This window comes from Cavia porcellus, unplaced genomic scaffold (genome assembly GCF_034190915.1).
Source record: "Cavia porcellus strain 051 isolate PalLab524CR breed Dunkin Hartley unplaced genomic scaffold, mCavPor4.1 scaffold_19, whole genome shotgun sequence".
NCBI classification, from domain to species: domain Eukaryota; kingdom Metazoa; phylum Chordata; class Mammalia; order Rodentia; family Caviidae; genus Cavia; species Cavia porcellus.
The window spans coordinates 2,017,475-2,043,394 of record NW_026947502.1 but is presented as its reverse complement, the minus strand read 5'-3'; the positions used below and the strand labels follow the sequence as shown (position 1 = coordinate 2,043,394).

General features: G+C 44.8%; 2 protein-coding genes across 6 annotated transcripts in view; both read left to right on the top strand.

Moving 5' to 3' along the window:
* Positions 1 to 725: 725 nt before the first annotated feature.
* On the top strand, positions 726 to 12,582 carry Znf879 (zinc finger protein 879). Its single transcript, XM_013154939.3, has 5 exons — positions 726 to 892; positions 1,779 to 1,846; positions 5,505 to 5,631; positions 6,013 to 6,108; positions 10,609 to 12,582. Exons 2-5 carry the CDS (start codon positions 1,814 to 1,816, stop codon positions 12,045 to 12,047), a joined length of 1,695 nt encoding a protein of 564 aa, XP_013010393.1. The 5' UTR covers positions 726 to 892; positions 1,779 to 1,813; the 3' UTR covers positions 12,048 to 12,582.
* A 4,648-nt stretch (positions 12,583 to 17,230) lies between these two features.
* Positions 17,231 to 25,920, top strand: part of Znf354c (zinc finger protein 354C) — a 29,059-nt gene continuing 20,369 nt past the window's right edge. Inside the window, exons 1-4 of one of the 5 annotated variants that reach the window (XM_003461631.5) lie at positions 17,231 to 17,394; positions 19,135 to 19,186; positions 24,159 to 24,285; positions 24,874 to 24,969. In XM_003461631.5, coding sequence (XP_003461679.2) covers positions 19,154 to 19,186; positions 24,159 to 24,285; positions 24,874 to 24,969 — 256 coding nt within the window. In that variant the 5' untranslated portion in view covers positions 17,231 to 17,394; positions 19,135 to 19,153. The other 4 variants (XM_063230490.1, XM_063230491.1, XM_063230489.1 and 1 more) reach the window with 4 other exon arrangements.

The following is a 25,920-nucleotide window of genomic DNA, read 5'->3' as shown; positions in this document are numbered from 1 at the left end:
CCCTAGCATATCTTAGGCCACCTCTGTTTTCTACCTTCAGGAACACTTTGGCTTTATGTCTGTATTTGTAAACTACAATATTTGATATTTTAAAAATCAGTACAGGGACTGGGGTGTAGCTCCATGTGCACGAGGCCCCGGGATTCATCATCAGCACCTGCCCCTTCAACGCTGACCTATATTATTTGGGGCATGCAGTGCTAATACTGGAGGATGCAGCTGTGAATAGGAGGCTGACGATCCTGGTGGGCTGCTTTTATCTTACCATTAAAAGAGCCCTTTAAAAGAAGTAGTGAGTGTTATGAAAGGAAAATACAGAGTTTAAGTTTAATGTACGTGCCAGTTAAAATACATACTGTGTTTTGGGCTTATCCTGCAGGCGGGAAGCCCTGGCTCCAACCCCAGCACTGCAACAACCACACCACAGGTGCACACACGCGCACACCTTTTGTAGGTCACAAAATTTATACATAAATCGAAGAATCTAACAATTCTACTACAACCTGACAGGAAACTGCGACGAATGGCTCGTTGCCCACTTTTTGAATACACACACTTTTCCTTCCTTAATATCACTGTTACTACGATTACGAGCAAAATGAGTACATAAAAGAGGCGCAGATGGTCGGGATTGAAAAACACGCATTCCCTATCCTTCAGCTTTATTTTCCTTTTCGGACCCCGTACCAGCTGTCTCGCAGTGACGTCTGGGAAATGTAGGCCATGAAGGATAAGCCGGGCGATCTAGACGGGGAATCCAGCGACGTTCCAGTACGCATGCGCACTTGCGCTCAGCAATTTAGTGGCGGCGGCGAGCCGTGTCCCTGCGCTAGGCGTCCAGCTGGACTCCAGCACCGTGCGCGGCTTGTAGCCCCGGCCCAGGCGGGCTAAGGTACAAACTGCCGGGGAGGGCGGGCCGGGCGCGCTGACCTGCGGCAGTGCCGAAGCCGGGACGCCGCGCTCATTTCTTGCCGAGCCAGGGCCGGCGCCCAAGCTGTTCGGCCTCTGCAGGTGGACGCGGCCGCAGGGGGCGTCGCCGGGGCGCCCGCTCCTTTTGCACCCCCGGGACCGGGCCCGGCAGCCGAGCCGCGCCTCCGCGTCAGGCCGGGCTCCCGACCGGGCCCCGGAAGAGGCTGCCGGAAGCCGCGCCCCGTTTCGGGGTCTGGGCGTCTGGGGCCGCGCTTGGCTGTCCCCGGTTTGTGGGCTTAACCTCGCCAACCCCCGCCGAAACTTTTCCTGTGAGTTCGCTTTTGTCAGTCTTTCTGGCTTGACATCGTTTTCCTCCGGTGACTTAACTGTGTCCGAGTGATTTAACTGTGTTCTTTGATCAGTTTTGCCCGCTTACAAAATTACTTCTTTTTTTTCCTCTAAATTTTTATTTTTATTATTTGGGAGAGAAGGTGCCGAGGATGGAACCTGATGGAGCCTGAGTTCTGCCGCTGAGTTGTACCTTAGCCCCCTTTCTCTGTATTTTAAATTCGTTTGTGGGCGGTGCTGTTCTTAAGCCCAAGTGCAGAAGAGTGGAATACTTATCTTTTCAGATTAATTAACATTTCTATGAGCCAAGAGTGATTATTTTCTTTATTTGTTAATGCATGCGGGTGGTTTTAATCTCTTCATTTTGTTTAACTTTACACATAATTACTGGCTGAAAACAGTAGAAAGCCACACGCAGAGCCTCTCTGGCTGGGAAGAGCCTGCCCAATGCAGCCCTGATTGGATCTGATGCCGGTGGAGTGCCGGTGGGATGAGTAAATCTGTTTCTCTCTCCACTCGAGGTGCCTTCTCCAGGAGGGACTGCTGGGAGGGAGAAATGGCCAAGAGGTTGCTGCCAGCCCAGGCTCAGGTGAGTGAAAGGTGGCCTCTTTCCTGGGCCTGCAGGGTTCAGAGGTGGCAAAGTCATTCTGTCCATTGTGAAGCAGCAGAACCTGTGGAGGGACCCGAAGGCCTGGTAAGTGGGGCGCTTGGGAAGGAAGGAGTTTCTCTGGCCTGCGAAGCGCTAGTTGACTAAGGATTGAATGAAGCCCCCTCTCCCCCCACAGCCAGGCCTTGTGAGGAATCCAGGTACCTTTTGCTCGATGGAGGACAAAGACATGGAGGAGTTAAATCCTCAGTACCAGGGGTTCAAAGAGAAACATGACATTTGCCCTCAGTAACCAAAAAAACCAAAGTTGGGTCTCCACATCTGTGAGAACTGCACAGGGAGATTGAACCAACTGCAGAGCAAAAATATTTGAAAAATACTGGTGTGTATTAAACGTACAGACATTTATTTTTGTTGTTAGTCCCTAAAATATACAGTGTAATAACTGTTTGCATCTACACTGTATTAGGCATTGTCCGGGAGGTGATTTTAAGTGCATGGGAGCACTTGCATAAGTTACATGCAGATGCGCCTTGCTTTTTATAACGGACTGTCTTAGTTACTGTCTGTCTCACTGCTGGTACAAAATACCCAACACTGACAGCTTAAAGGAGGAGAAAGTTTATTCTAGCTCATGTGTTAGAGCCCAGTCAGCTGGTGCTAAGCAGAACAGCATGGCAGAGGCACAAGACAGAGGCAAGCAGCTCCGACTAAAAGCAGGGAGAGATAAAGGAGGGGCAGCAGTCTCGCACCCTTTCAGCCACTCCTCCAGGGACCCACCTCTTCCCACCAGTCAGCTCTAAGGCCCCATAAACGAGTCACCTTTCAGAAGCCCCACCTATGAGCCCATGAAACTGTTGGGGGGCATCTAGATATAAACCATAACAGGTTTACTCATACTTTGCTTTTGGTACCTGCGGGGGTGGGGGGGGGTGGGTTTGGAACCAGTCACTCATGGATACCAAGAAATGACTACAGATTAGAGATGGGTGGTTTTCTAGAAAGACTGAAGAAAGAAACCTGTTAGTCAGCAGGATCTTTCAGAGGGCCTCCCCAGCACTGGGCAGGTCCAGCCTGGTGTAAATGGTGATTGGAAACTGGCCGGAGGAAATAGAAGTTTGGGCAGTGGTGTGGGCTGTTTCTGTAATGTGGGAAGTACTCTCCTCCCAAGGATTTCTTTGCCCTTTCTTGCCACTTAATCTGCAGCATTGATAGTTTGGGGAAGAAGCATAATTAGAAAACATTATCTCCCAACCCAGAAGACCTCGCCACAAAGGCAGAAGAAAAAGAAGATCATTTTATTCTTTAAAAAACCAGATTGTGATGCATGTCACTTGGATTCTACTAAAAAGGCCACAGAAAAAGCCCACCTAAGATGGCTGAGTGATGCCACCCAATATGTTAGGGAAGTTGTGCAGTTTGGAGTCAGGTGCGAGTCAGGCCCATTCTTCCTAGGAAAGCAGGGGCAGACTTGGGCATACTAAAATTTTAGGATTTACTTGAGGAGATATCAGGCTGGGAGTGGTTGTGAGTTTCAGCCCAAAGAATAAGAGAAGAAAGCTTTTAAATGGTGAATGGAGAAGTAGGGAACAAGTAATTCGGTTAAAGTTTCAATTATTTGGACTCTCCTCACAGGACATTCCTGATAATCCGGTTTATACTAGGTTGGTGCTTCTAATTGGCTTTCATTTATTAAGAATCTATTGTTTTGAAGATTATGCGTAGAGAAATGGCTACTGCTTCCTTGAAGAAACCTTTGATTGTGATGTTGGCCAGTGATTAAGCCATCAAAACGATTTATCTCTGAAAAGGAATTCTGAAAGAAAAGACAGGCAGGAAATGCCACTTTCTTTGTTTCCAACAGAGAGAATCAGACCACTTAAAAAAAAAAGGCAAACCCAGGGACTGGGACCCTCTTAGCTCTTAGCTCCCTTTTGCCCTGACACTTGAGGGAAGATCCTGGCCTTGTGATCTCCTGCCAGGGTTTGCAGGGCATACCTGGGGGGTGGTAAAGAGAAAGCAAGCTGTGATGTGGTGTTCTAGAAGTTGTGCTAAGGATGTGCTAAGGTGATGTGCAAGGGTGCTAAGCCCAGCATTTGCAGTGCAAACAACAAACATCCACCTGTAGATGAATCAAGCTAGTTTATCCCTACAGAGATAAAAGGTGTTGAGTTAGGGTGAGTAGTATGACATAAATTTATTTTTAGTTGAATATAGAACCGTATTTACAGGTAAAAAGTCTGTTAAGAAGGGCTGTGGATGTAGCTCAGTGGCACAGTGCCTACTTGGCAAGTACAAGGTCCTGAGTTCTATCCCTAACACACAAAAAAAAAAAAGTCTGAAAAAATGTACAGTAAAAAGTTACTGCATTTTTTGGTGGTAGAAAGGTAGATTAACATTTGTTTTTCTCTGACTTACTGGTCTTTCTACTTTGCTTTATAAAATGGTCCAGGCATGTTGTATGGTCTCTTCCAGCATAATGCATGGCTTCCCACCTTCTCTCTAAGTGAGGGAGCCAGGGTCACCTTCTAAAACTTGACTTTTTTGTCATTTGAGAAATGCAAATTAAAACAGTTCTGAGATATCATCTCACTCCAGAAAGAATGACTAGCATCAAGAAATTAACCAATAACAAATGGTGGTGGGGCTGAGGGGAAAAAGGAACCTTTCTCCACTATTGGTGGGAGTGTAGACTGGTACAGCCATCGTGGAAATCAGTGTGGAGATTCCTCGAAAAACTAGGCTTAAGAGTTCTATTTAACCCAGCTATTCCCCTTCTGGATTCCGAGAAGAATTGAAAATATCATGCCACAGTGATATATGTGTACCCGTGTTTATAGCAGCACAATTTGTAGTAACTAAGTCTTGGAAACAACCCAAATGCCCACTGAGGAATGAATAAAGAGATGTGGTATTTTTATTCAGTGGAATACCACACAGCCATAAAGAAGGATAAACTTGAAGCTTTTACAGGTAAATGGGTACAACTAGAAACCATACTCAGAAGTGAAATAAATCAGACTTGCCTGTGTAAACACTCTATTGTCTCACTAGTAAAAGAAACTGGTAGAGTAAATAAGATCCAAAATTTACAATAGTAAAAGAAATGGGAAGACACTGCTCACAGGGAAATTACATTGTTTGATCAATCTTGCATCTGGTAACCTGAACAACTATTTTGAAGATAACAATATGCAATATAACAACCATTGTTAAATTCCTATCATCTTGTTTTGAAATCCTGTATCACTGTTGTTTTTTGTTGCTGTTGTCAAGTTGCTTTGTTGGTTTTCGATTGTTTGCTTTTCGATTTTTTCTTTTTTTTCCTCTTTAAAAAAACCCCCCAAAACCCCTGACTCTTGGTGTCTCCGATGAGCCTTGGCTGGCTGACCCAAGCGCTCATGGACATTTCCAAGTCTGAAGTTCTCTGTGCCCCTTCTGACTTTGTTGCTCCGTCTCAAGTGTGCTTGTCATTTGGCCGCTGTGTGGGAGCTGTCGGAGGGCACATGGTAACCGAACTGCTGTCCAGAACCCCTGGCTAGGCTTGAAACACTCAGAGCCCGAGTGGGGACTGAGTTCCCTTCTGACCCTCCCACTGTGGGATGCCCCTGGCCGAGCAGGACGGTGCTTTCCGTTTCAGGAGTCGGTGACCTTCAGGGATGTGGCTGTGCTCTTCAGCCAGGACGAGTGGCTGCAGCTGGACCCTGCTCAGAGACGCTTGTACCGGGAGGTGATGCTGGAGAACTACAGCAACCTGTTGTCCCTGGGTGAGGCCTCTCCCGGGGTGCAGGTGTGCGGGAACAGCATGGGCCCTGCCAGGGAGGAGGTCTGAAGAGCTGGTCAGGTCTGGGCTCAGAGTGGCGGCTCTGCTGTTCCCACCAGCTGTGCGGAGAGATGTGCATTTTGCTGAGGTGACAGAGCATCTTTTTCCATGCTTGCCCTGGCTCCTGCCTTCCTCAGCCCCCTGCCCTGTCTCCCTGGGACCCCTAAAGTGTCCAGGTGAGGAGAGCACAGTGCCATCCTGAGACCACTGCCTGGCCATTTTCCAGGAGCTCAGTGTTAAGCCTCTGTGTAACCAGACCCCTTCTCCTGTATCCTCTGTCCTGGGGACGTCATGGCCAGTCAGATGTTCTTTTCATTCATTGCAGGGATTCTGTTTTCCAAGCCAGAGGTCATCTCCCAGTTAGAGCAAACAGAAGACAGCCAGGTGGTAGGAACTGGAGCCCTAAGAGGCTTGTGTCGAGGTGAGTGCTGGGGAAGTCGTGTGGCTCAGGGCGGGAAGCAGGGGATACTTACTGGCCGGGATGTGCCGGGCCAGGAGGGTAGTTCTGGCTGTGGTGCTGAGCTCTCTGCCTGCTTTTTTTTTTTTTCTTTTGAGACAGGGTGTCACTGTGCAGTTCAGGCTGCCCTTGAGCTCAATTTGTAGCCCAGGCTGGTCTCAAACTTGCAACAGTCCTGCCTCAGCCTCCCTAGTGCTAGGATTACAAGTGTGTGCCCCGATACCTGGCTTTCTGCTTTTGATTCCTAGATTCAACAGGCTCAGAGGGAGACATGAATTCTTACAGGATGGGTTGCACTTTTGTCAAATGCATCTTGTACTAACAGAATATGTAATGCAATGTAAATGTTTGACCTCTATACCTTTTGCTTTTTTACTTATTTTTTACTGGATTGTTCAATTATTTTACTCAGTGGTCCCTCACTTTTTCCTCTTGGTTGGATTTTTTTTTTTTTTACTTCTCAGCATCTTATTATGCATGGTTCAGTCAAAAAAAAAGCCAGAGTATATGCATGCATGAAAGAGAAGTATAGCAAAAAGGGTAGCAACTATAAAATTTAAATAGATTATAAATATTTATCATGTGATTCTTTGCTTTCCTACAAAAGTATTCAAATTTCCAGATCCTGGCCTCTATGAGGTACCACTGGTTCTCCAAAACGCCTGTGGACTGTCCGTGTTGTGTTTATCCTTTGCCTTTGGTACCAGAGGCTGGCTGTCTTGAGCTTTGCCACTTACCCAGGAGATTCTGGCAGGAGGTTGTCTTTCTTTGTTAGTTCAGTCTTAGGTTTCCTTTTAAGAACTTGATCTTCAGATTTTCCCCCTTGGTTTGATTAGAACGTGTTCATGAAGAGCGTTTTCAGAGGTGTTTATGTGTGTGATATGTGTGACTCTAAACTCATCTCTTCCCCTCCCTGGCTTGGAGAATTGTCTTTTGACATCAGTGCTTCCGGTCCTGGGGGTCCAGACTGCCTGTGGTCCCTGGCCCTGGGTGTGACTGATGAGTCAGCCTGGCCGCCTCTCTACAGTGCGGGTCGCCTCATCTTTCCTTTTTGTTTTCTGTGTGAAACCTTAGAGGATATCTTCCTTTACCTTTAGAATTTGGAAAATTCATTATGTTTTTTATAAGGGTTTTTTTCTTCCTCTAATGTCATTAGTTGATGTTTATTGGGCCTTTTGTGATTCAAGTCCTTCTTTTGGGAATTTTTTATTTCTGTTACACACTTACATATATTCACTGCATTTCACCAACAATTTGGGGAATCTGTGAGAATAATTACATAATACAGTAGAGTTTTTTTGTGGCGGGTACCAGGGATCGAACTTATAAACTCACGCTTGCCAGGCAGGTGCTTATGTCACTGAGCTGAATCCCCGGCCCTGCAGTAGAAATTTCAAGCAGAGATTTAGGAAATGAGTACACTGTCAGGACCAGAATAGTAGCTCTAGAGCTACAGATCTAGCTCTAAGCTTTCTGGTTGGCAAAGAAATCATTAATACCAAGTTGATTTGTTTTTCCAAGCATCTTAACAAATTCATTTTAATTTGTATGTTACATTTGATATTTTTAAAAGAACAGAACTAGCAGGATTGAGATTGAAGGGAACAAAAGAAGAGGACTCACCTGTAATTGAGTAAATCAACCACTGTTAATAGTGTACTGTTCTCCATCCAGACTGAGTGTATCTCTGGGAGACAGATTGAGTCTGTGTATTCTCAAGACTTATCCTTCACTGATTCAGCCTTAGGTAATTGCAGCTGATGTCTTCAAAAGCACTCTATGGTGTTGTTAAACCCTACTTAATATGCAGTCTTCCTTTTGGAAATGTGAGTTTCGTGTTTTCCCCTATTTTTAATATTGCTGAGGTAGCTATGGGAATGCACAGGTATCAGTAAAGAGGTTTAAAGAAAAAGTGCAAAGAGTAAATCATTATAATATAAAGATATGAATGTTGTGTTTGAGAATACAAGGACTATGAACCCAAAACCTTCAAAGGATATTTTGAAAAATGTTTAACTTTGTTATAATCAATGAAATTCCAACTACAGTCCTGAAATACTATTTCCCTTTACCAAATAGTAAGAACTGCATGTCTAGTGTTTTAAGACATGCAGAGCAGTAAGCTGCATCTTTCATGGGATTTTGAGTGCACAGTCTTTCCAGAGGCCTGGCTTTGTTAAAAGCAGGTCTGTGCTGAGCACAGTGGCACAGACCTGTAATCCTAGCTGCATACTGGGGAGACTGAGGAGGGAGGATTTGAGGCCGGCCTGGGCAGCTTAGCAAGACTGTCTAAAATTAAACAAAGCAAAAAATACGAATCAAAACACAATGATAGTATGTTCATAGAATGACACAGTAGAACAACCACACAAATGGTGTGACCTTAGATTTACTGACACTAAAGTTTAATTTGATGTTTTTTAATCTTAAAATAATTCAATAATTCTATCAAGTTGCAAAGATATTGCAAAAGAGGTTAATTATGACTAGTGAGATAATAGGTACAAAAAGAAGTTAAATGACTCAAAAAGGAACTTACTAAATGATATATGTGTACTTTAGACATATGTATTTTCCTTCATTTATTGAGATGTTGAGGAGGGGCAAGGTGAGGGAAGTTTAGTTTCGATCCATTTTTATTTTGTATGTGAAAGTGATTTTACATACAAAAACATTGTGTTGAGTGAAATCTCATCCCGTGTGATTATAGTTGTGTGATGTGCTTATGGGTGTGCTACATTTTCATTTTAACTCTACTAGTTATCTTGTTGCTTGACAAAGTACCCAAACTTACAACTGAAGGGAGGAGAGGGTCTCTGGGGCTCACGGTCTCAGACGTTTCAGTCCATGGTGGCCTGGAAAGCAGAGCACGAGGGAGCAGGGCCGGGGAGGAAGGCAGCAGGGAGCAGACCCAGCGCTCAGGCCCGCGCCTTCACAGCCCACTCAGACGCACTCAGAAATGTTCTTTACCGATCTCAGCCCAGTTAAGGTGACAGTTCAGCATATGTGTCACCTGTAGCTTTATGGGTTAATTTTTAAATGGTTATATATTTCTTTTTTAGTCAAGAAAACAAATGTCTTTCATAAAATTCACATTTCTTTTGAATCAGCATTATTTCTCGCAGTGTATCCTACAAAATCAAAGTGGGCAAAAAGAGTATTTTCAAGTGTGTACTCTTCTGATGTTTCCAGCATCTAAATCTCCATTGAGCTGCCCAGGCCATAAGCCAGGGCTTACCCTTGAGCCATGGGTTCCCTTTCCTCTGCACAGTCTCCACAGCCCATTGAGTTGTTAAACAGTCTTCCTGTTGGAAATTTTAGTTTCCAGCTCTGCCCTATTTTTAAAATTGTTGCGATAGCTTTGGGAATCCAAAGGATAATACCAAGTGCAAACGTCCAAAGAGTAAGTGACTGTGTAAAGGGTGTGTTACGGTGGAAAGCCAGTGCCTAAAACATCCCACATACGCCCACCCCTCCTCCACTGTGCACCTGCCCTCGTTCTCTTCTCCACTTGTCACACGATGAAAACAGTTCTTTGAAAACGAAAACCATGTGTTGTTCCGCCAGCGATGTTCAGAATGCTTTCCAAACGCTGCCTCAGTCCCCTGCGACTCGCTGACAGGACCTTCCTTTCCCTGTTAGCAGCACTCTGTCCTCTCTGCGTCAGCCGCCCCAGATTTTTTCTCACGCGGTCTGGACTACCGGCAGCCTAGTCCTATCTTAGGGCCTTTGTGGTTTCTCTTTGGAATCATCTGTACCCACAGCTTTGCTTGTCCTGCTGCTGTTAGTTAGATTTTATCTTGAAATGTTACTCCCTTATCACCCATTGTAAATACCAACTTGTTCACTACTATTACACATTGCTTTTTGTTTGTTGTCTTGCAATTCTTCTCAATCCCTAGTGCTTCTGTGTTGATACACTTGCTCAGTCATTATTGGTATCTGACTATTAGATTGTAAGCCTATAAGAGTTAGCCCCTGTCCGCCCTGTTCCCTGTTGTTCCCAGGGTTCCATCCTTTCTTTTTGTAGGTGGGCACTCCGTGAGTGTTAATGGAGTGACTGTCCACCACATGATTCGTAGCACTCTGTTAAATCCCACTGTTGCAGTACTCAAACCCTACATTGCACACAGCTGTGTGGGGCACTTATTTTTAGAACCTCTGCAGTTTTCCCTACGGTATACTGTAGGTGGTGCGAAGTAACCAGAAGCTCTACCCCGGGTGCCATGCTACTGCTGACCTCCTCCTCTTGGCAGAGCTTCCCTTTGAGTTCCTCAGCCCCCTGCATTAGGGTCCTGTGGCACCATCCCACTCGTGCATTCTGTCAATATGCTTCATTTGTTAGAGGCCTATTCCATCATTCCGTATGATTTCAAGGCCTATTTATTACCTATACTTGAGTATTTTGATGTCATTTTCTGTTATTCCCAGTGCAAGGAGACTTACATATTTTATTTACTTTAGGATGGGAGAGCTTGTTTGAAACCACCATTTCCAAAGAAGCAAACCAGGAAGCCATGAAAAACTTCCTAATGGATAGTCCTTTGAACTTTAAGTTTGGAAAAACCTACATCAATGAGGACAAGTTGGAGAAGCAACAAAGTAGAAAGAACAAACTTCTCAGGAAAGTATTTATTACCATCCAGAACACGTACATGAAAGAGAAGAGCTTTAACGGTATTGAACATGGGAAAACCCTTGATCCCAAACCATCATCATTTTCTAGAAAGCCTGGACTTGTTTCCAGAGGCAGGAAACCCCATTCACAGCAGTATTCAATCCTATTTAAACAACTGGGAGTCAACGCAGTCCGTAAGTGTTATAAATGTAATATCTGTGGGAAAATCTTCCTTCATAGTTCTTCCCTTAGTAAGCACCAGAGGATCCACACTGGAGAAAAGCTCTACAAATGTAAGGAATGTAGGAAGGCCTTCAGCCAGAGCTCATCCCTGACACAGCACCTGAGAGTGCACACCGGAGAGAAGCCGTACATATGCCACGAGTGTGGGAAGGCCTTCAGTTTCACCACCTCTCTTATTGGGCACCAGAGAATGCACACTGGAGAAAGACCCTATGAATGTAAGGAATGTGGCAAAACATTTAAAGGTAGCTCATCCCTTAACAATCACCGGCGAATCCATACTGGAGAGAAGCCCTATAAATGTAACGAGTGTGGGAGAGCCTTTAGTCAGTGCTCATCTCTCATCCAGCACCACAGAATTCATACTGGAGAGAAGCCGTATGAGTGTAGTCACTGTGGGAAAGCCTTCACTTCAATATCACGGCTGAGTAGACACCATCGCATTCACACTGGAGAGAAACCCTTTCACTGCAACGAATGTGGCAAAGTGTTCAGTTACCACTCGGCCCTTATCATACATCAGAGGATTCACACTGGTGAGAAACCATATGCATGTAAGGAATGTGGGAAAGCCTTTAGCCAAAGCTCAGCACTTATCCAGCATCAGAGAATCCACACTGGAGAAAAGCCTTACAAATGTGACGAATGTGGGAAGGCCTTTTCCTGGATCTCACGGCTTAACATACACCACCGAATTCACACTGGAGAGAAACCGTATCATTGCAAAGAGTGTGGGAAAGCTTTTAGTTCCCACTCAGCAGTGAATACTCATAGAAAAATTCATACTGGAGAGAAACCTTATAAATGTAATGACTGTGAAAAAGCCTTCAACCAAAGCTCAGCCCTAATTCAGCACCAGAGAATCCATACTGGGGAGAAACCATTCAACTGTAAAGTGTGTGGGAAAGCTTTCAGGCAGAGCTCATCCCTGATGACGCACATGAGAATTCACACTGGAGAAAAGCCTTACAAATGCAAAGAATGTGGGAAAGCTTTTAGTCAGAGCTCGTCTCTTACTAATCATCAGAGGACTCATAACTGAGAAAAACACCATATGAGTGAAATGCATGTGGGAAATGTTCCAGGTGAAATCCATTCCATACTAAGTATCAGCGAGTTCATCCTGGAGAGAAGGTGATGAGTAGTTAGGTAATTGTGGGTAAAATTTTATAATTAGACCTCATCAACAGACACTTCATGCAGGATCACTTTGTGAATACTAAGGACGCATCCATAAAGTGTTTCTCATATGTTCTTAAGTTATTACTGTTTGTAAAACAGACTCAGATTGGAAGAGCAGCATTTTACTTTCTAGTGCTGCGTAACAGCTGCCAGCTTTCACAGGCAGCATTGGAAAATGATCTAGGTTAAAGTGCAGCCGGAAAATAAGTTTGGGAATTTATTTTTTGAAACGGCATCTAGATCTTATGCAAGCCAGTTATACTAGAAAGAATATTTGGAAAAAGAGAGATGTACACAGGTAACTGTCTACCTCACTGTCACTAAAATTTGTTTTTTACTATTTTGAAAACAAATTATATACTTGGTGGTTATTAAAATGTTAGGTCACTTCTGCACTCTAAGCCATTCATTTGAGAAGAAAATCACTCTGAACTATGCAGGTACACCACCCTTTGTGGTTTTTTCCTATGTGTACCAACCTCTGATTTAAATCTAAAGTCACTTTGTGTTACAGTTTTAGTATTTAATCTGTCTTTCTCAGAAAGTGATTACCTTTGCTATACTACAGTTAAAGATAATGCAGATGACTTACCACTTGCTGTTTAATTTACTGATAAATGTGGGAATTAGAAATTATCTCACAAGGAACGAGATCTTCAGCTCCCACAGTGAGCTTACTCCCTCGAGCTCTCTGGTCACTGGTCATGGAGATGACCAGGAACATATGGAGCTCAGGTTGTCCTCCCAAGAGGTGGAGTTAGCCAGATGACTCACGCCTGCTGTCTTTGGCTGTCTCGTAAAGCTCCATACCGTTCTATGCTCTGAAGGCCACTGGGTAGAATTGAGCTTTATGTTCAGATGCTTTTTCCCCTAAATAATAATGAACTAATATCCTCAAACAAGTTCAGCATTTGTAAAATGTAAATCACCATATTAGCTAGAAAAGTTATATCCCAAGTCTAATAAAATTGTTGAGCTTTACAGAAAATAGTATCTAGTTCTGCAAAATTTTCAGTAGAGCCGGAGATTTAACTCACCGGCTTAAGCACCTGCCTGGCAAGGGCGAGATTGTGAGTTCAATCCCTGGTACCTGGAAAAAAAAATTGCAGTAGGCAAATACTCAAGAACTCAAACATTTTATAAAATGCTAGTTTCTTTTGTCTTGCCTGGGAGTTTAAAAAGAAAAGGTCATAGTAGCAAGCAGAACAAAACTGATTACATTCATTTTACCTTCAGGGGATAATGGGTCTCATTGTTTCAGACTTACAAGAACATACTTTCTGGCCATTTAATAATCTAAGGTCCCTTTTCCTACAACTCTTCTTTTACATTCTATTATATTCCCTGGCAACTCCTAGGAAAATATAACTTCCCAAGTCTGAATAATCTCCAAATTACCAAAAGAGTTAAATCTGGGTTAAAATCCCACAAAGAAAACAGGTCCCATTTTTAAGGGAGGGCCTACCAAACTTTCAAGTAAGTTTATTCAAGTCTTCTGCAGAATCTTCCAGAGAAGAATGAGGCCAAACTCACCTAGTACTAAAATCAGATAAGGATGGTGGAGGAATAAGATAGCTTGCTGCTGTTATCTTTGAACAAGAGATGTAAAAATCCTAAACAAAACTTAATGTATAACTTCATGATAAATATAACACTTTTAAAATTGAAAACCAACAGAAATAGTAAAATGTAAAAAGCATTTGTGACAAAGACATACATGGAGAAGAACTGAAAGGAATATGGAGAAGAACTAACTACATGGCAGTGCTGAGATGCAAAAGTGCAGGGAAGGATTTTTTTTTTGAAACAGGGTCTCACACAGGCTGGCCTTGTACTTGTGTAGCCCACGTTGGCCTCAAACTCATGGCGAGCCTCCTGCCTCAGCCTGTGCAGTGCAAAGATTATAGGTGTGCATCACCACACCTAGCAGGGAAGGATTTCTTAATGCAGATCAGCCATATGAAGCTTTTGATGTATTTGCTCATGTTAAACACTAAGCTTACCCAAGTACACCAAGAAGGAAAAGTCATGACACAAAATGAATCTTTGTACAGTATGCCAAGAAAACTATTATATGATCTGGAAATTTAAAAAATTTTTACAAATTAATAGGACAAAGTCAGTCTATATGGTTAGTTTTTTTGTTAGTAAATAATGTACAAAAGAATGTTTCATTAAGGCATATTTGTGCATACATATACTTTGGTCATTTCCACACCATATGATGACTTTATTTTACAGATGAAATGGCAGTTTCCCGGAACATGAAAAGATCTCAGCTTTATTAGTTTAAAAATTTTACAGAGGAGGAAAACATTATGAGGTACAACAACACTGAGTTTTGAAATGTATGTGAAATGGCTAGAGCTCTACTCTGTAGGAGCTCAGCAGGGCAGGCTTTTCGCCACAGCTGGCAGCTGCTGCCGCTGCTGGCTGAGAATGTGGGTATTTCACAGAGAGGTGGTGGGTTCTAAGGGAGCATTTTGTGGGCAAATGTTCCAGATGGAAGTTGCAAGTCTTACGAACCAGCTTTGGAGGCCACATGGAATTCATATGTCCCCACCGACTTTAACCACCAGTTTGTATGCACAATTGTCAGGTGGCTTGTGGCACCCAATGGCTATCCAGTGTTGCCAATGGGATAGTCATGCATGTGTCACTGGTAGTTCAGTCAGCCAGCAGTGAGACATAAAAATTAAGGCCCTGTCATAAACGTGTTAATTCTGGTGATCTAACATATTTTGCTCAGATTCAAGAAGTTATTGTGTCATGGTTCATTAATTGCGACCTTGAGACCACCATATAAATAAAACTTGGGATATTGAGTTAGCTTTGGGCAGGATGTAAGAAAATGACACATGGCAGGGACAGTGTCAGATTGCTTGGTGTCCTAGAGACTTCCTTTTGAGGCAAATGCTGCCCAGGCCATCCAGAACCATGATGGAAGTCATAGAGGACCACCTGGACTTCTCCCCTTGAAAGAAGAGCATCTGGCCCTACTTCTATGTGTTGGTAAGTGCAGAGCTGGGTAGAGTATTACTCCACCCCCTCAGTTGGCTTTAAGCAGTACAAATGGGTCTAGCTGAGGTGCCAAAGAGCCATTGTGTAGTCTTTAAAGCAATGCGACAGATGAGTGATGTCCTGTCTGTAGCTCCCAACTAATATGCATGAGCTAGGCTGAATGACACTGTAGTCTGCTCAGACTGGAACCTTGAGAAAGAAGCTCTGAGGTCTTGGGACATGAAGATGATACACCAAAGCTGAAGCACTGACCCCTGAACAGAAGATGCTTATTTAGTCTGTAATATGCAGATTACTCTTTCTGCGTATCATACTGCAGAGGTGCTATCAGGCCTCCTACCTAATCCAGCTCACAGCACTCATGTATGTACTTCCCACCTTTCCTTTTAGTCACTCATCCCTGAGCCATTCCCCTCTTCACAAATAAAATCTGAGTTTGGCCCTGGGTCAAGGCCTTTGTTCCAGTTGGCCCACTGTTCTGACTGGACTTTATGTTGCCCTTGGTTCCCAGTACTGCAGATATGTCGCAGTGTCTTTGTTCTTGGTGAGAGTCGCACTGAAAGTTGTAGATTGGAATTACTTTACTGGAATTTCCATAACCTTCCCCTGGGGTTACAAATACAAACTCCACTGTACTGTGATGAGGTCTAGGAAGAGCTTCCTATAGAAGCATGGTTTGTCAGGCCTGTGTCTCTTGTGTTACTCAGCTGTGCTTTACAATTTATCCAGCATCCAACCACTTCTCAAAATTCCTGTCCCTCCAAACTGCCGTCTTCTCACAGAGATGATGGGTCTGTACTTTGTCATATCTGGTTTCTGGTCAGGGAACCAAAGATGTCTCATCTCGGGGACAGCACTGCTCCTCTGGTATCCAAGCTGCCCACTGGAATCATAAATTCAGCCCCAATTAAAAAATAAGTTTTAATAAAAGGAAGACACATTATTGCAAAGTAGAAAAGGAAGAGGGAGGAGAGAAGATAACTACCCTGATAAAGAGTCAGTGTGGGGGCTCTGGAAGATGGAGGACCTGTGGGCCCTTTTTCAGCTGCTTTTATGAGATGGGTTGAGAGACTCCTCACTCAGGAACTTGCCATATCTGGATTGGCTTCTAGGCATCTCTGTTTCCTGTTTCTTCCAGTGGCCTATATACAGCTTCTGTTCACTCTTCCTCAATTTAGTTCTTAAGGCCCCATGGGGTGGGTGGCTAGTTGGCAAGGAGTGCTGTATTCATGGTTAACTTATAGGTGAGGGAGCATGTGGATATCCAGTATATAATGACCCTAGAGTGAATGTGTGTGTATATGTACATGGCAGTGCGCAGGTTTGAGTACATGCTGTCAACTCCCCTTGCTTCCCTGTTTTATCCGTGGGGGTGGCTTATCATTTGTTCACTTGCTGTGTCCTGCCTGTCAGCTCTTCTGGCTCTTGGTGCACGTCACTTGACGATTTTCTTTATATGGTTTCTCTTTCCCTACCCCCACCCTTGACCTGCTTCTTACGGGAATTTCTCTTGTCTGTCCGTCCAGTCAGGATTAGCTAGGAGACCCAATGACACCCCTCTTCTATTTTTCCCGTCTAGACCTCTGACCCTACACGTTGACCTTTCAGTTGATCCAGTTATTCTCAGCACGGCAGAACAGGTGTAGACATAGTGTAGACATTACGGAAACACAGAGAATGCTGAAAACACCTCAGGGAGACGCTGTGGGTAAAGCTTCCCAAGCCCTGGTAAAGTTTGTGTTTCTTGTGATCTAAATGTCGGGCGCGTATTAGATTACCCATCAGCTGCAGCTTTGCATTCGGGATCGTGACAAATAATCGTAACTAGGAGTTGCCGCACCCCGGTCCTCCGAAGTGCAGACATCTAACCCGGTTGGTTCTGTCACGTCGCTGTGCCTGCGCGGCGCTCGGCCCGCAGTACACCTTTCGCCTCGCTTCCGGTTCCCGCGCTAGAGCGCCGCGCGCCTCCCGGAAGTCGCCTCGCGCGGTGCCTTCTGGGAAGCGCTGCGGGCGCAGCCCGAGGCATGCCGGGAGCCGTATCCCTCACGCCGGTGCAGGGCAGCCCTCGGCCTGTTCTGGGGAGCCTTGGGGAGCGCGAAGTTCTGGCCCTGTTACTGTGGCCGGCCCGCGGTTGAGACACTCGTAGTCACCTCTGGAGGGCCGCGGGGGAGCCGGCGCCTCTCCGGGTGAGCGGGCGGCGCGGGTTCCGGGAGGCGGGCGGGCAGGCCTGGGCCCGGGGCGGGGTCCCAGCTTTGCAAGGCCCGCAGCCCGGCGGGACCTGCTCCTGTGACTCTCGCAGCTTCCTAGCACGACGGGGATCCTAAGCGCAGTCGTGACCGCCTGCAGAGAACGTCCCTGTGTCCGGCGTCGGTCTAGCATCTTAAGTAAATTAACACTTTCTTGGGCTGCGAGGTTTGAGGTTTTAATTTCAGCTGCACGTATTTGTGGTACATAATGTTTGCGTTCATCGGGCTTTGGCGTGTGCCGTTAACACATCTTAAAACCAAATTTCAGCTGGGTTAGCCCTATGCTGATCCCATTGTACAGATGGAGAAACCGAGGCACAGCGTGACCAAATAATTTGCCAAAATTTGACCGAAGCCTCGGACTGGAACGAAGATTCCTCCCTTGCCCGTGCTAACCGTTGTGTGTTTTGGGCAGGTCGCCAATCTTTGGCGCGGTCTCCCTCGCGTTGTAAAATGTGGGAGCTGTAGCCACGCTTTTCGGAAAAGGCCCAACCTTCACACTCCAGGATATTAAAATCCTTCGATTCTCATCTCTGCATCCTCTGATACACTTGAAGTCAACACTAGATTGTTTACAATACCTGACACTGGTTGTTATGCTGTACAGCGTGAGGAGTAATGCAGGAAACAGAAACCTGCGCATGTTCAGGACAGAGGTTTTTTAGAGTCATGGATGCAGAACCCACAGATTCAGGGGTACAACTGTATTTCCTCTGCAGTTACTGTGAAGACCTGAAGTAATACATAAAGAGCACTGGAGACACCTGGAGGGAAGGCCGCACGTAGAGTTTCTGTGGTGGCTTCCAAGGCAGCTTTTCTGTTGGCTGAGGTGCCAGTCGGGATTGTGCTCCTCTTTTGGGAAGAGGAGCCCATTGCAGTTAGTGACTCTTGCCCTGCTGCTCCAGGCACTGGGCTCTTTCTGAGCAGGTGGGATTCTACTCCTCTTGATGGGCATGCACATGGGGGGACAGGGCTGTATGGGGCTGAGGATGCTGTAAAAGGTAGCACCCACAGGGTCAGTGTTTAAAGAGTGGCAGCTGAACTTGGGTCTGGGTAGATTGTGATCATGTTATCTGGGACAGGTTGTGCAGTGGCCAGATGCAGGGCAAGACAAAGAGGCTGAGAACATTTAGATGCCGGTTACCTCACAGTTCGTGAGGAGGATCCAGTGTTACATTCAGGGCCACTGAGGGAGGGCCAGCACTAGGGAGGGTATGTCACCAGGCAAAGAGAAGGGGAATGGGGCTGGTGTCATGATTGGAATTTTCCCTGGGAGGAAAGCAGGTTTGGGATCAGCTGGCTGTGTTTGAACTGCTTGCCCTAGGATAGTCAAGTTCCTGTGGCTGTCACAGGGTACAGTTGAAACCTGTCAAAGACCCTCGATGCCTGTGGATGGGTCACAGTTTCCTAGAGGCAGCTAACAGGCTCTTAGGAGGATGTTAAAATACTAATTTACAGGAATTAGAAGCCTGATTGATACAGGAAAGGGACGGAGGCTAGCAGACTGGCTTGGCCACTGCTCACTTGATTTGCTCATATATGCACCTGGTGCCTTTGCTGAGATGGGACAGATGTTAGCGTGGTTGGAACCCTCTCTCCAAGCTGTCCCTTAACACCAGAGGTCCTCATGACACTTTTTCCTTTCCAGAATCTCATCAGCACTGTGTTCTTCTTTGACAGAAAAACTGAGAAGGGAGAGATGGCTATGGATTTGTTGCCTGCTCAGGTGACAGTAAGTAGTTTATTTCTTTTACAGATTGTCAAGTGGGTTCAGAGACGGGAACACATTTACATAACTTTCTCCATGTGTTGCTCTAGGGGAAACCAGAGCCTTGAAAGTTTTTCTCAGAATACTGGGCTTATCCAGGCTGCTAAGGAACGTGCCTATTTGTGTCCAAGTCATTCTTTTTTCTTTTCTTTGGTACTGGGCATTGAACCTAGGGATTTGCATACGCTAGGCAAGTGTTTTACCACTAAGTCACATCCGTCACTTTTTAAAAATAGCTTCTTACTGAGTTCCCTAGGCTAACCTTGAAATTGCAGTCCCCCTGCCTCAGCCTCCAGAGTAGTTGGGATTATAGACACATGCCACTGTGTTGGGCCCTGGGTCACTGTTAATTCACCCCAACTCATTTCATGATCAGAATTTGAGTCACTGCTGGATGTATCCTTCCTCTGGTGAGGAGTACAGCCTAGTAAATGAGTTTTTTTGTTTTTTTTAATCGGTACCAGGGATTGAACTCACGACCGCCTGCTTGCAAGGCAGGTGCTTATGCCGCTGAGCTAAATCCCCAGCCCATGAGTATTTTTCTTCACAGAGGAGTTAGTCATACTTGGGGCAAAGACAGGGATGAACTGGAAGATTTCAACAAAAATGTAATTTTTTTTTTTACTTTTTATTTTAAAAAGCAAAATAGGAAGGATAGAAATGATACAGAATTTCAAAAAAGAAAAAAGTAGGGAATTAAACCCTAGTTAATATATTGCACATTGTTATCTCAAAACTAGTTGTTAAGATTACAAAATCTAGATACAAAACTGATCAAACAATGACAGTACAAGCTGTTCTTTTTGAGAACTAAGAAAGATTAGTAGCATAGTTATCTGCATATAATCTTTTCCTTTCTTCCTCCAACAAAAAGTTACTGAGTACCCACCGGGTACAGGATGCTGGCAGAACACAGGATACAAAGAGGAAAGATTTTCCTTTCTTCAAGTAATTTGGATTTTAGGAAGCATGACTCCCTATGCAAGGCATTTCAAGGAAACATCCTAGAAGTGGGGTCATCTGCTGTACTGAAGGGCAAGACTGATACTGGTGGTTAGAGGAGACCCAGGGTGTCCCAGTGGGAGCGTGGCCTGGCTCGGGCTTTGAGCTGGCACTGGGGAGCACAGGGCTGGGCTTTCCTCTGCTTAGTGCTGCTGCGGGGTCAACTGCCCAGTGTTGTCTCTTTTCATCTGAGGGTTGCTTGATCTCCTCATCACATTCTGATTGCTTTTCTCACTGCTACTCCAGACTGCCCTCCTAGCCCCTTCTCTTTTTCCTTTTGAGACCCATTCTCATTACTTGAACCATTATCTTTGGGAGACTCTCTTCAAATCTCTGTCCCTAGGCCTCTCCTAGCATTCCAGCCCACCATTCCCAAATGCTTAGTAGATATTTCCCTGCGGAATTCCCATCCTCTCCCTGGCATCAGTGTCCATCCTTGTTGCCTCCCTTCTGTGGATCAGGGATTCCGCCACACCCCAGAACCTCTTTTCATGGTTGCTTTTGTAGAAGGGACTGGTATAGACCACAGGTTGACACAGACTCAAATGTGAGCCTGGGATGTGACCCTGGGAAGTTACTTCTCTATCTCTGGAGGTGCTTGGATGTCTGTTTGTGACTAAACAAGGTAAGGGCAGCATGAGTGTTTTAAATCACACTGGCTACCCCAGGAAACCTTTTTCCCATGGTTTGCACCTGGCCTACCTTGCTTGACGAGCCCTACTTCATTACACAGAAGGCTTCTGCAGAGAGCTGCATACCCAGAGATTCACCCTGCTGCAGATAAGAGAGGCCTTATCTGCCGAGGTAGGGTTCCCTGTACTGCAACCCTTGGCCTTTGAGGAAAAGCCTCATGCGAGAATGTTCCCTGAAATGTGAGTCCTGTCAGCCCTGTGAACTAAGAAAGTCTTTTTTAACAACCATTGCAAAAAAAAAAAAAAAAAGGGCGGTGGTATCCTATATACTTGCAAGGTTCTTGCATTCTATAAGAAAAGATGTTTATTCTAAATAGACTAGGAATAACCAAGAATTTGTGTCATAAGTCTCAGAGCAACCCCAAAACATGCAATGAGGTCTAACTGAAAAGTCAGTATATAAATTAAAATGGAATCAAAGAATTCAAGGACTGAGGGTGAAGCTCAGTGGTAGAGCACGTGTTTAGTCCTAGGTTTGATGCGTTACACTGCCAAATAAGCAAATAATTAAAGAATTCAAAAGAAAGGCCCACGAACATAAAGGAAAGTAAGTAAGCCCAATAAAAAGGTGTAAAGAAAGGACTAGAAGCCTGCTGTGACACATGCCTGAAATCTCAGCTATTGGGAGCTTGAGGCAGGAGGGTTGCAAGTTTGAGGCCAGCCTGGGGCAACATAGTGAGGCCCTCTCAGACCAAACATTACAAAGGGGTGTGATTTGTGATGCAGATCGGTGGTAGAGCACTGTTAGATCAGTCTCTAGTACTGATGTCTGGAACGAGTTCGTGTTCTCTAACGTTGAAGAATGAGTTTTAGGAACAATGGAGGTTGAAAATGGAATATATTAATTGGAAGAAAGGAAGCTTCTGTCTGAGAGAGAAGAAGGGGTCCTGGGTGGGTTACCAGGGACTCTTTCTTTTCTAGTAAAACCATGAAGTTTTCATGAGGCGAGTTTGAAGTGCGAAAAACTGGGAGCTTGTGAGGTAGAAGGGCATGAGGTGGGACAGAGCTGTGGTCAGCCAATAAGTTAATTGTTCAGGTAAAATTGACCAAATCAGGGACAGATGGGGAAGCCAGCATTCTTCACACACCAGTGCTCTTCCCATAGCAGGTTGGGATGTAGCCTCCTGGCTTCTCCAGGTGAGCCATCATTAATCTGTAAGGATTATATTTAACGCTGTGGTTGCATTTGTTTTGCTTTCTGTCTTAAGATCTGGCCCACAGGAGGGATGTGTGTCTCCTCCAAGGTCATCAGACATCTGGTCTGTGTCAGATTCTTCACGGGCTCAGCCCTGTCTTGACTGTAATACTTCTAACTCAGCGGCCTGTAACGGTACCACGGAAGGAAAACAAAGGGGCAGGAAGGAAGGAACGAGTGGAAGATTGTTTTTCTGCTTTTCTCCACAAATATCAAAGAATAATCTGGGCAACAGTTTGTATTCTTCTGGATAGTTTTTGTAAATGTGTGTGTGTGTGTGTGCACGCACCCATGTACAGCATTTTTTAACACATAGAGATTGTCTTATAGCTTTCCATATGAATCAATAACCTATTAATATCAAATTCCAATGTCAGTGTACAAATTTCCTTATTCTTTTACAGGCTGCATAGCATTTTATGTAATGATTGTACTATACTTTGCTTCTCCATTTGCTTTTTTTTTTTGTCTCTTTGACACAGGGTCTTTCTGTGCGGTTTGGACTAGCCTTCAACTCACTTTGTAGCCCAGGCTGGTCTCCTCCTCAGCCTCCTAAATGCTGGGATTATAGATGCCACACACCCAGCTTCCGTTTGCTGCTTTTTTTTTTTTGGTGCTGGAGATCAAATTCACGACCTTGTGCTTGCCAGGCAGGCACTTGTGCCCCTGAGCTGTTTCCTTGGCCCTCCCTTTGCTGTTTGATAGACATGCAGGTTGTCTTCATTTTTCATCACTGTGTTAGTTTCCTGCTGGTGCTGTAACAGTTTACCACAAACACAGTAGCTTGAAACAGCATCCATTCCCTTAGAGTTGCAGAAGTCTGAGGTCTGAAATTCTTTCACTGGTGTGAGCTCCCGCTGTCAGCAGGGCTGGTTCCTTCTGGAGACTGAGGGGGAAAGTGGTTCCCTGTGCTTTTCACAGCCAGTGACTGCCTGATTTTCTTGGCTTTCATGCCTCTTCAGAGCACGTTCTCTCAGTCCCTGCTGCGTCATCCGTCACCTTCACTTCCACGCAAGACTCATGTGGTCCTTCTTACAAGGACATTGTGCCCACCTGGACGACCATCTGCTGTGCTGTTCTCATCTCCAGATCCTTGTAACAGATCTCAGAGTCCCTTTGGTCATTCCTGTAACCTTTACCGGTTTGGTGTTCAGCCATTAAACAAAAAATAATGTTGCAGTAGATTTCCTTGAGCAGGTATCTCTGCCAGCTTGTGTGATTATTTCTTGTGTAGAATCCCATAAGTGCAAGGCTGAAGCGATGTGCCTCTTATACTTTCATAGATTCCCAGCAAAATGCCCCAAAAGCATTATGCCATTTTGATTCTTTTAGCTCTTTTGTTTCACTGAAGAGTTGCCATCGGCCCTGCTTGTGCCTTCTCTATAGCCATACAGGTTTTGTGGTTCTTTAGGTTTTCATAGTCAGTGAACAAACGCCTGTCTGACAGTGTCATTTCGAGGTCTGTCTGAATTCAAATCCAGCCTTGACTTTTCTAGACCTGTTTGTTTATTGCAAAATTGGTTAATCATAGTGTCTTCCTCACAGGATTTTTAAAGACTTAAAAAAGATATTACATACACAATTTCTGTTATAGTCCTTACTGAATTCATTCAGCATTAGTTAATGCTATTTTTACTATTTGCTGAATGTCTCAGAAATTATTTCTATTCAGCCGGTAGGATTTTTTTATTTTTTAGCATTTCTCTAAGCCTGTTCTGATTCTCATACATAATTCGGGTTTGGGGTAGAAGGGTGACATCCACAGTCACTTTGAAAGCTTGAAGGCTGAAATTTTAATTCCCTCTTGGCACAGACCTTGCCAAATTTTCCCTGTCCCTACAGCGTGTGGCACTTATCTTTGCTCCCTGTGAGTATTCAATACATACTCATTTAATTAAATAGTTAATTTTTAAAAATTATATAAATAGTGTGAAAAATCTTGAGACATTTTCAGAACTGCGTGCCAGCACCCTGGTGTTCTGGTCTCTCTGAGCTTCATTTGGAAGAACCTGCCCCTGGCCGAGCAGGACCCGCTTTGCCGTTTCAGGAGTCGGTGACCTTCAGGGATGTGGCTGTGCATTTCAGCCGGGACGAGTGGCTGCAGCTGGACCCTGCTCAGAGACGCTTGTACCGGGAGGTGATGCTGGAGAACTACAACAACCTGCTGTCCCTGGGTGAGGAGCTGCCCTCCGGGGTTCACCTTTGCATGGCCCATTCTGAGCGCAGAGCCTCCGGCTTGCACCCTGCTGGGAGACCCACACCTCTGTCGAGTTGAAAGGGCCCATGCTCATTGCAGTGTTCTTCATGTTACCCTTCTCGCTTCCTCCTGCCCTTCCTCGTACCCCACTCCAGTACATCTTGCTTCATAAAGCAGACTGCTGATTAGATCCCAGGTTAGATCCTGAAATCACAGAGGTCATTAGATGTTGAAAGCTGTAATGGGACTGCCAGGGCCCAGTGTTGCTCTATCCCTGCTTCTCACCTACCCCTGGGAACTCTGGTGCCCCTCAGGGGCTGTGCTGCCACCCCCCAGCTCCCTAGGCTGCTGCCTTGCCCTAGCGGTTCAGGCAGTGACAGACCTGGTCCCCCTCGGGGGTGTGTGTGTGTGTGCGCGCGCGTGTGCGCGTGTGTGCATGCTGTGCTTCTGTGTCCTGCTGTAGGCTGCCACCCTGCCCTGGCTGTTCAGGCAGGGCCTGACCAGTTCTTTGTGGAGCTGCTCTTTGTGCTTTTTGTTCAGACCCTATTTCCTTCCTTGTGATCAGGGATTCCAGTTCCAACACCTCCAGGGATTTGCTGGTTGCAGCAAGGAGAAGATCCCTACACGGAGGAAAGAGAAAAGCCTCCAGACACCTGCCCAGGTGAGTGAATGAGACCCTAACCCTGGCCCAGGGACTCTGCAGATGAGCGAGGTAGGAGGAGGTGTGGTCTGGCGAGATGCTCAAGTCCAGCTGTGTTGTTTTTAGGTTGCATGGTGTATTGAAGATCTTACAAATGCTTAATTGCTGTTACCTAATACTCTGTTTTCAGTTGTAAAGAAAGGTTTAACCCAGAGTGCCTTAAAAACGGCTCAAGCTAAATCTTTCTGCCTGCTATCACAGCTGAGCTTGGAGCTTGGATATATTCTAGAACTTCAAGATAAATTGAATTCATGGGTTTTTTTGTTTTTCTTTTTAGAGAAAAAAAGCAAAAAGGGTAGAAATAATAGAGAATTTCGAAATAATAACAGTAAGAAATCACTAGTTGATAAATTACATATTGTTATCTTAGAAGTAGTTGTTCAAGTTACAAAGTCAGCATAAAAAATGAAAAGACAGTAGCAGCATAAACTATGCTATGTGAGGAACTAACAGAAACTTAGTGTGGTTTTCTATCTTGCACACTTAAACATACATAGAGTTACATGTGTGTACCTGCAAGTTGTTCTTCCCTTTCGAGTACTTTCCCTTTCATTATTACAATATCTTATACATTTTGGACCTTACTATTCTTTCAGTTTTTTATTATTTTTACAATAGAGAGAAAATGCGATATTTACAAATGTGAGTCTGATTTATTTCACTTATGAGGATAGTCTCAAGTTGCCTCCATTTACCTATAAGAGCTTCAAGATTGCCCTTTTTATAGCTGAGTAAATCCATTCCACATCTTTTTCATCCATTCTGCAGTTGATGAGCATTTTGGTTGTTTCCAAGATTTAGCTATTACAAATTGTGCTGCTATAAACATGGGTGCACATATATCAGTGTGATGTGACTTTTTCAGTTTTTCTGGGAAAATACTCAGGAGGGGAATAGCTGGATTGAATGGAA